Source organism: Miscanthus floridulus, unplaced genomic scaffold (assembly GCF_019320115.1).
Source record: "Miscanthus floridulus cultivar M001 unplaced genomic scaffold, ASM1932011v1 fs_184_2_3, whole genome shotgun sequence".
Lineage (NCBI taxonomy): Eukaryota > Viridiplantae > Streptophyta > Magnoliopsida > Poales > Poaceae > Miscanthus > Miscanthus floridulus.
In genome coordinates this window covers 6,599-17,287 of record NW_027096347.1, presented here as the reverse complement: position 1 = coordinate 17,287, position 10,689 = coordinate 6,599, and the positions used below count along the sequence as shown (strand labels likewise).

The 10,689-nt window shown below is 48.6% G+C and overlaps 1 protein-coding gene across 1 annotated transcript; it reads right to left on the bottom strand.

The window, feature by feature from the left end:
- Positions 1-3,201: 3,201 nt before the first annotated feature.
- LOC136530719 (uncharacterized) lies at positions 3,202-3,702 on the bottom strand. The gene has a single exon (XM_066523429.1). The coding sequence runs from the start codon at positions 3,700-3,702 to the stop codon at positions 3,202-3,204; it is 501 nt and encodes a 166-aa protein (XP_066379526.1).
- Between the last annotated feature and the right edge of the window lie 6,987 nt (positions 3,703-10,689).

The window sequence follows — 10,689 nt, the reverse complement described above, 5'->3', positions numbered from 1 at the left end:
GCGGCAGAGGCTGGCAGCTTTGGAGGCCGAGCGGGAGCTCGAGCGGCAGAGGCTGGCAGCTTTAGAGGCCAAGCAGGAGCAGGATCAGCAGCAGATGACAGAGGTGCTCTCCTACGTGTGGGGTCTTGCGATGACCCAAGGTGGAATGGTCCCACAGTTCCTGCTCGGTCAGCTGCAGGCTACACCTTCCCTCAGCTTGATTCTACTCCGATGAGTATGACAAATGTTTTAGTTTCTCTAAATGTCAAACCTAGTGAAACCTAGTAAAACCTAGTGAAACCTAGTGCTAGTGGTGATGGTGGTGGGTGGTGGTGGTGGCGTGGTCGTGGTGGTGGCTGCGTGGTTGGTGGAGGTGGTGGCGTGGTGGTGTGGTTGTTATTGGTGGTAGTAGTGGTGTGGTTGTGGTGGTGGCGTGGTGGTGGTGGTGGCGGCGTGGTGGTGTGCTTGTTGGTGGTGGTAGTAGTAGTGTGATGGTGGCGTGGTGGTGGTGGTGGTGTGGTCGTGGTGGTGGTGTCGCGTGGTTGGTGGTGGTGGTGGTGTGGTCGTGGTGGTAAAAAGTACATGTAGTGCTTGGTTATCTATTTATGTTGTCTAACACATTCTGCATCTTCTTTGTTTGTGTAGCGTCAGTCGACGGCGTCGAACGACCCTAACCTTCTCCTCGTCAACTCCCCAGGATCGCACGCGGCGCCTTCTCAGCCCGGACCGTCGCTGTGACCAGTTTGGCACCTCCTATGCCTCTTGTTTATGTTGCTTGTCGAACTTTACACTTGTGGTTGTCTATGTGTCGAGATTTGTTTGTGACTTCGAACTTCGAGACTTCTATGTGATGTGGATGTGAATTATGTGATGTGGATGTGGTTATTGATATGTGGATGTGCTTATTGTGATGTGGATGTCATATATATGTTTATTTGTTGACTGGAAATGCAAAAAAAAAAAATAAATAAAACTGGCTTGCCGAGGGCTATGGTCATGCCCTCGGCAAAGCTGGGAATTCTAGAACACACACAATCCTAGCTTTGCCGAGCGCATGACCACAGCGCTCGGCAAAGAGGAAGCCTTTGCCGAGAGCTGAGCCATAGCTCTCGGCAAAAAAATGTATAAAAAAATTGTCAATATTCTTTGCCGAGAGCTCTTCTGACAGATGCTCGGCAAAGTTTTTTGGAAAAAAATTCAGAAATTCTTTGCCGAGAGCTTGCTAAGGCTCTCGGCAAAGACCAACTTTACCGTGACGTCTCGCCGTCACGGCGAAAATTTTTGCCGACGGCCGGCTAACCCTCGGCAAATCCTTTGCCGAGAGCCCGAGATGCGGCTCTCGGCAAAGTAGCCTTTGCCGAGGGCAAAGGCTTCTTTGCCGAGCGTAGCGGCAAAGGCTTCTTTGCCGAGCGTATCCGGCCCTCGGCAAAGAACCTCGTTCCAGTTGTGAGGGTTTGTTTTTTGATCTCGTGTTTCCAAATTGAGTTGATTATCATCTTGGCACTTGTGAACATGTGTATCACACTCTATGTGTGATGACGTCTTAAAGATTTTTCAAAACTTATTGATACGTTTATGGGATAGTTTTTCATGATCCCATTGAAAATGCGATTTTCACCTAATATTTCTTTTAACAAGATAGCAACTAAATAAGTGTGAAACCTCTAAGACTCTAGTAAAAGCAGTGCTAAACACACCACAACAACATATTGATTCTTGGAACCTTTGTGAAAAATACTACCACGTTTCAGTCTGCAGGCAGTGCGTAGCAAAAGCAATGCCAGACGGATAGCTGATCATTCACATCATTGTGACAAAATTAAGCTGTATTTTCCAACAAAATAGAAGCAAAACCTTACAACACTTCACGAGCGCTTTTGTCAACTCCTGTCTTTTCTTCCATCATCTCCACCACTGCCACCTGCCATATCAAGATTATATTTTGACAAATGAGGTAACGATCAGATGTAACAAGGTTACACGTGACTGCAAGAGACAGTATGAAATTCAAGCAATGAATAGGTGCTACGTACTTTAGTGAAGATGTGCATTTTCAGTTTTTCGCTGTATTCCTATAAACTAAGAAAATGCAAATGATGTGTATAGTTAGTGTTAAATGATAGGAGACGATGAGCATGATACTGCAAAGTATGATTGATACAAGCAAAACGGAGTTGCCCTTACAGTTTTAAACCGCAGCAACTGTATTCAAATTATGAGAATATAGTCAGTTGTACGCACAAAACATTCAGCAGTCACTATTTTGGATCGCCTCCACATCTTTGGAGGACAATCAGTTGTTAAGATTAAGTACAAAATATCAGGACCATCGCACAAATGTATTCTAAAGAGAATGGTGCTAGTTACTGATGATAACTAGAATAATTGGTAGTGGCCATCAACCATCGTACATCATCAGTAGCAGAATGCATAATTAATTAAGTTCATGTATGCAGATATCCTCGTAGGAGCAGGATAGGAGATAAGGAGAAATTTGCATTGATACCTGCAACGAAAAAACTCATGTAGGGGATCGTAAAGCTGTCATCCTTGTAGGGCCGTAGTATGCCGGTCTCAAGGACCTTGTGGACTTTCAAGGTTTGGAGGTGCAACGCGAAGACGCCGTCCCCCATGTCCAGGAAGATGGTGTTTCCGTCCTCATCGAACCCCACTGCATCTGCTCTCCTCACCGGGGGTGCCGAAGAAGACGACGAAGCCACTGGGGCTGGTGGTGGCAGGAGCGCGTCAAGGTCAAGTTCTCTATACTCCTCCCACATCGCGGTGTCTTCGTACCCGGTGGCAACCGGGGCAAACAGATAGAGGCTGGACTCAAACGCCGCGGCGAGGCCAAGCTCGCCGTTCGCTGCCCTGAATACTTGAACGCAGTCGAATGGGTCATTGTCAGTGTTAAAACCCTGGACGTGTTGCATCCGGTTGGTGCTGATGTTGTATCCGAGCAGCTCAGTGCCGTGGCGCTCCGGCCAGTACACCACGTTCCCGGTGAGGATGCTGTTGGGCTCCCAGTGCGAGACGCTGGACCACCAGCCGCGGACGCGTGTGAACTCGCTCCACGCGCCGGTCTGCGAAGAGTAGACGCCGGAGAACATGGTACCGCTATTAGGGAACATGAGGACGACCCGGAAAGGCCTCGAGTGGCAGTCGTCCTCGCCGTGGTCGCAGACCAAGGCTGCACGAGCGCAAGGTGGCTTCACAACAGAAATGCTATACAATCACAAACGGGTGGCGGTCAAAGTAGGACCGCCCGCCGGCCGCGGGGTACTCCAGCAGCATGTTCCGGGGCGGTGAAATGTAGGTCCGGTGGCCGGTCATCGGGTCCCAGACAAGCAGCTCCAGCTCGTCGCCCTCGTCCCCACACCACCACCTGCCAGCGGAGAGGAGGACGCGGCCATGGCGTGAGTCGAAGACACGCCAGGTGCCGACACCATGAAGCTGGGAGAAGTGCTCGGGGGCAATTCGGTCGGGCGGTTCGCCGGCAGGGACGAAGCTTCCGTCTTTGCGGAAGAAGACGACCAGGGGAGCCACGTGGTGGTGGCGCGCCCGGAAGCGGCGGATGAAGGCGGGGTCGAGGACGATGTCGCGCCACTTCCTGCACACGAGGGAGGCGCGGAGGAAGTAGATGGGCTCCGGCGGCACGCGGAGGAGGATCTCCAGGATGACGTCGTCCGGCAGGAGCGCCGGCGACGGTGAGGCGGCGCCGCCCATTGGGTGTAGGGTATGAATGCTCCCAATGCCGGAACAGCAGCGGCTTCCTCAGATGTCAGAGGCTCAGAGCCTTTTGGCCGTCACCGAAAGGAAATGAGGAGATTGGATTTCAAACATCCTCTCCTTCAGTAGTGTAGAGAAATACGACTTCCTCCTTCAACAAAAAAAAAGAATGATATTATGGTATCCGCGACGATTTATTTAACTAAATTTACAGTAAATAGTATTAGTATTTATATTTTTAAATAAATTTATTATAAAAATTATATTTTACAACTAATTTAATAGTATTATTTTTATAAAAATGATTGTATTTTAAATGTAAATTTAGTCAAAATTTAGACCGTTTGACTCCTAGAAATTTAACAAACATTCAGATTGTTTTAGAGTAATCTATTATCCTATTTTTTCTCTTCCCTTCCTTTACCTCTCTTCTTCTCTATCTTCGACGGGCTTAGAAGCGGCTCGGGGGAGGTAGGCCGGCCAAGCGGCGGGGACGGTGAGAGGGTGGTGGTGAGGGTTCTGGCGGTGTAGGAGGCGTTTGGGCCAGGTCGGGGCGATGGCAACCATGTCCGTGATGGCAGCGGGGATGGGAAGATGGAGGCCGCCACGGGCGCGGTAAGGTTTCACAGGAGCCTCCGCGGTCGCGGTCGGGGCGGGAGTGACCATGGCCGTGACAACGGCAGGGGAGGGGAAGATGGAGGTCGTCGTGGGCACCGCAGGGTCTCGCTGGAGCTCCACGACCGCGGCCACGGCCATAGAGCTCCAGCGAGACCCTACCGCGCGCGCGGCAGGGTGGTGGGCAGTGGGCGGCGGAGGCGCGTCGGAGGAGGAAGAAGATGCAGTAGAAAAGAATCAAGTGTGGGATGAGGAAGCACTTAAAACACTAGAGTGACGATTAGACGGAATCTAATTTTGGCGATGTCTCGTGTTATGATTAGGATCATATGATAACCTCACATGATGTTCAAATATGTGTATCATAAGACTAGCTCTTGATCAAAAGCTATCTTTTCTCTCTTTTTCTATTAAAATATGGAATAAAATGCTTAGAGCTAGCTCGTAAGTTGTTGGAGCTGCTCTTAGCACGTCTCCAACAAACGGTTACGCGACAAGTTTTTATTCTACATGTAGCTTAAAACAAAGAGAGAGAAAACTAGATAGTGACAAAATAACTGATAGTGGATTTCACGTAGACCGAAAAGAGCTGAGAGTAGAAATGAGACCCATCAACTGTAAAGCAAGAGCCAAATAATAGTATTTTTCTTATCTCTCCTCCAGCTCAGCTAGCATTTCATTATTGCCGCTGCGAACGCCCTTAGGGCAATCATAATGTTACCAAAAATAGCCTATAAAATTAAAATAATACCTACTATATACTTGAAATATTGTGAGACTAGTTTATAAAGTAGTCCATGACTAAAGGTATTCATAGTCCTATGCACTATCCATAAAAATAGGAAATATTAATTTTTCTCCGACCTTCCTCTCACTCTCTCGGTTGCAGCTTAAGGCTCCGTTCGGATGTTATGGTTCTGGAGGAATTTGGATGGTTTGGAGGAATTCTAGAGAAATTTATGAGAGGAAAACACTGTTTCGGATAAAAAAAGAAGCGGATCAAGCCAGGTTTAAGAGCACACGAAAGTCCTATGGATGGGACGTTTGATTTTTATTGCCTTTTTATCTACCAAGCGGAATGCATGTTGTATCTCCATATTGTGGTAAAATAAATAACTATCAGCTGACACCGGATCCACCTCTATGTACTAACTGGTCCAAATACATAGGCAACGTATGAGGTGTAAATCAACTAATCTATGTAAACTTGAAAACTACTAATTATGACCACTAGATGCTGATCCAATGGATGAGGTGAGAGGTGGGATTTTTTTGTGCTTAAGCCCCCACCCGCCGGCCTTTTTTTTTTGCGTTTAAGCCCCCTCACCCCATCCATTGGATCAACATCTAGTGATCCTGATTGATAGTTTTCAAGTTTACACAGGTTAGTTGATTTACACCTGATATGTTGCCAAATACATTGCCCTTAAGATGTATTTGGTTGGAGAACGAGAGATATGAGAGGAATGAAATGATTTCATCCCTAGTTCAACCGATGGAATGGTTCTATACTAGCGTTTGGTCAGAGCTATTCTATTTCTTGTGTGTGGTTGGAGAGATGAAATAGATGAAATAACATATCTGTTAACCTTGTTTGATATAAGGCTCACATGTCATACAATCGTGAGCTTCTTCCTCCTTTTTTCTTCGTTGTCAACGAGAGCCAACGTGTCCCTCCCACATCTCTGTATGACCAACCATGGGACACATCCTACCCTAGCCACGCAGCCCATCCCTGGTTGCGCCCACTATGACTGCATAGATTTTGCTCGTCTATGGATCCTTCCTTGCCGGTGTTAGATCCATCTGCCTTTGGCCATGCTGGTTCTGCTCGGCCCAGTCGCCCGTGTCTTCTTCCCTGACGGCACCAGATCTGCCCACCCCGATCCACATCGCCTCCTTCCTTGCTCGGCCCAGTCGTGCATGCGCGTGCGAGGAGACTGCACTCACACCATCCAAGTGGAACCAATAAGTTCGACCGAATTTTTGGAGTGAGTTGGGGCAACATCTGGAAGGAATATTTCCAGTTGGGGATGGCTCCATATATTCCATATGTTCAGGAACCGAACGCCATAGAAACTAGGATGAATGGCTCCACCCTACCTCATCTCACGAACCAAACACACCCAAAAGATCCAATGTTTTTTAAAAATAGCATCAAAAGATCCAGCTTTATAAAAATAGCATTTAAAGATTGTTTTGATACAAATTTCTACTATATCTGTTTTGTTAGAGCTAAAAAAAATTGGATAACAATATGGCTGCACTTCCATGCTCCATTTCAGCATATCTTAAGTCTAGGTTTAACAACACTACAATATGAAGCAAGCTCCTTCGACATCAATGGAGTGTGCTTCTCCCAGTCCCAGCTCATCTTGGTGTTGGTAGAGCGTGTTCCTCCAAGGTTAGTGATCGCCACTACTAAAAATATCCACTTCTATGATGAAAGTCTTAAAACTATCATAGAAGATCGCTTTTTATGACGAATATTTCCATTTCGCCATAGATCAGTGGTGACGATTCTCAAACCCTCCCTATCTATGACGAAATGAGAAAGCGTCACAAGAAACGTCATAGAAGAGCACATGGTTTTGTCACAGATCCCTCGCGCGACTCGCCTGTGACGATCTTCTTTAATACTGTGACGAACATGGCTTTGTCATTGAACTAATTACACATCTGTGACGAACAATATTCGATCTATAACAAACGACGCTTCGTCATAGATCTCCATACAATACTTTCTCCATCCGACGTGTACCTATGGGACCTGCAGTTACTCATCCATGATGCTTGCAATTCGTCATAAAAGTCTCCGCTCGATCCTTTCTCCATGCGATGTGTACCTATGGGACCCATCTCCATCCGACCTGTGGGACCCGACGGCTTACGTGTCATGTGTACCTATGGGGTCTTTCTCCATCTCCATCTGACCTGTGGGACCCGACGGCTTACGTGCCACTTCTGCTTGTGGAACCTTCTCGATCTGACCTATAGGACCCGACGGCACCTTTCTCCATCTCCATCGACATGTGGGACCCGATGGCTTGCGTGTCACGTGTACATGTAGGACCCTTCTCCATCTCCATCCGACCTATGGGACCCGATAGCTTGTGGACCCTTCTCCATCCAACCTATGGGACCCGACAGCTTATGTGTCACGTGGCCCGACGGCTTGCGTGTCACTTGTGGACCCTTCTCTGCTGCCGGGGTTAAATAAATCCAAATTGAGAAAACCATGAGACCTGGGATTCAAACCCGGGACCCACAACAAGGAATGGGCCGTCTTCACCATTGCGCTAGATGCTCGATTGTGTTAACATGTCTTTGGAGTCCTTACAGTAGTATATATTCTCTGTGTGGATGCCCTATAGGTTGACCTATATATTGGATATCCCCGGCAGGTGGAAACAAATCTTATCCCATTGGACTTGCGGTGGCAGCAGATGATCCCCGATGTGCTATGGTGGCTCAGGCGTCCTTTTGGAGGCTAGGCGGAGAGGCTTCCCGATGAAGCACGATGGCATTGGCATCCGTGTCCGTTGTGTGCCACGGTAGTGCCAACAGATTCGATCCGTAGGTCCCCTTTCTCACCTTTTCCTGTTCGCTTCACTATTTTGGTCCTTGCTTGAACATGAGCTATACAAGAAACATTCTAGCGTTGGAGATCTGGTTAGGCCAATGATGATGAAAAGAACTAAGAGGTGGCAATGGTTGTTTTTCTGCTGATGTCTTGGCTTTCTACATATGTTTAGTATTCTTATAACTATAAATGCCTATGTGCAACTAGGCATGTTAATTGTCAAGTGCTTGCTTGACTATACCTATCTGTCTAGGCAAACAAATAGGCCCTTCGCTTCTAACTTAAACTATTTTTCTATCCAATGCTTACTTGATTCTATATTTCTGTTTCATATGCTCTAGTGCCACCAGTGAGTCCTTATGATATTTTGAACTTGTAACATATTTGAGGCCATATTTCTGTGCCAATGATGTCTCCATGGCTGTTGGATATATTAGGATGCAACTCATATATTTGCTTTCTGTGTCTTCTCCTTGTTTACAACCAAGTTATCCATTTGGTTCCAAACAAGAGGAAGGCATCGAAAGCAAATCAATGCTTTGTGTCCATCATTCATATGACTGAGGCCAATAATGTTTAAGCAACACATGTTGCTACTAATGCCAATGATGATCACTACCACTTGTTCACTAACATTCTACTTGTGAAAACTGAGCAAGCTCCATTAACTGCTGAAATTGTAATGGTTATAGCTCCATTAACTGCTACTCTAGTTTGAGTTATATATATCTATGTGGTGCTACTCTAAATTTAGATGAGGTCTGTTGGTATTTCTTAATGCAAACAGAAAGATTCTGCAAGCGCACGGAACTACTGTTGTAGCTTTTACCTAGAAGTATTTAGGGAATCATATTTTCCACAGGGAATGGAGGTACTTCTTTAAGCTGATTTGTCCAAGGACAACACAAGGGTAAAGTTGGAAAGGGTAGAGATGGATTCCTAAGGCTTTTGGGTCTACGAGAAGATAAACTCTACTTTCACTTGCTTACTTCGGGCACTGGCTTACGCTTAGTCTACCAAGCGATACCGCCCTGTACGTCATACTCGAACATGGGGGATTACAAGGGACAAATAGGGCTATCACCACCTACCGCCTACCCCTCAACCATGGAGTACGAGTCAAATGAAGGTAGCATCTAGCCTAGACACCACGTGTAACAACCCAAAAATCCACACACTAAAAATACCAACCACAAAATTTTTCTTAGAACACCCATGTGATGATGAGTGTCATGTATAGGAAACCCAACCTAAGAGATGCATTAGGTCTAACCCCAACCCAAGTTAACACATAAGCATGGCATGTCATTAGTTAATTGTGTTTATTTAAATTCTAAGAAATAAAGTATTGCATGCTTTGTTAATTCAAAATGTGATTTGGATTTCCATTTGAGTTATGATATGCTTAACAACTCCAATGAATTTGGTGCACCCATTTTGAATCCAAAATACCCAAACCAAATTTGAATTCAAATCAAGGAAGAAGAAAAAGAAAACAGAAAAAGGAAATGAGGAAGAAGGCCTCGCAGCCCAGGCTGCTCGGCTTAGCGGCCCAGCCAGCCCAACCGCGCCCACCTTGCACCGGCGTGCGCACATACGCGGCCCATGAGCCGGCCCAGCGCATCACCCGCGCACCCGTCTGCCTCGCTCGCAGCCACTGCCCGCTAGACCCCGCATGTCAGCCACCCCCGTCTACAGTGTCATCTTCCTCACCCACGCCTCAACCGTCTACGTGACCAGCACCCAACAGCAGTGGCAGGGGCGGGCCAGGGGGTCATGCTCGGGGCATGACCCTGCCCCCTTGTGCCACGCCCACGCAACCCCGCATCACCGTTTGATGCGATGCACACTCCTCCACCGCACGATGCCCTCCGCCATGGGAGGCGTGGCACTCGGCTATAAAGCCAGCCCACACGCCGCTCACGCCCGGCACCTTAGCCTCTCCCTCAGCCTCCGCCACCGCTTGGTGGCCCAGCAGCCGCACCACACCGAGAGAAGAGGGCCGTGAAGGGATCGTGAGAGGAGGATCAGAGCCCCGCGCATTGCCGAAGTCGCCAGAGCCGAGGGCGACACCGTCGTCGTCATCACAGTCGCGGGTTGGCACTGCACGGCACTGCTTCTGGAGCTACACGGCCGCAACTCGTCACTACATCGCCATCCTTTCTTCCACAGCACCCACGGTGAGCCCCCCCCCGATTTTCCCCTGCTCACCACCGGACCTTGCTACTCTGGCCATGGCGCTCCATACCGTGAGCGCGTAGGCCAAGGCCATCCCTGGCCTCTAGGCACACCAGCATAGCACACTCACGTTGACCATGACCATCCCCGAGCCCTTGGACACTGTAGACCTCTCCAAGTTCCCTGGACACTGTGCCGAGCACCAGACCACCGGTCCGAGCACCAGACCACCGTGCCGAGCACCAGACCACCGGTCCGAGCACCAGACCACCGTGCCAAGCACTAGACCACCGGTCCGAGCAGCCGACCACCGGTAAGAGCACCGACCACCGTGGCCAGTACTGTAGGGAGCGCCTGGCGCCTCCTTGACTCGCCCGTCCCATTCGTTGAAGCCACGGGTAACTCACGCACACGCCGTGACCACCCCGCTAGAGCCCCGTGGTTCACCCGCGTGCCTCACCGTTGTCACTACGTCGTCGTGGCCACCGGGACATCCCTACCGGCCACCTAGGGGTCCGAAGCCTCGCCTTGAGCCCTGGACGCCTTCGCCGTGCACCCACGAAACCGTAGGAGCCCTCATCTGCCCAGCTTAGCTACTAGAGAGCCTA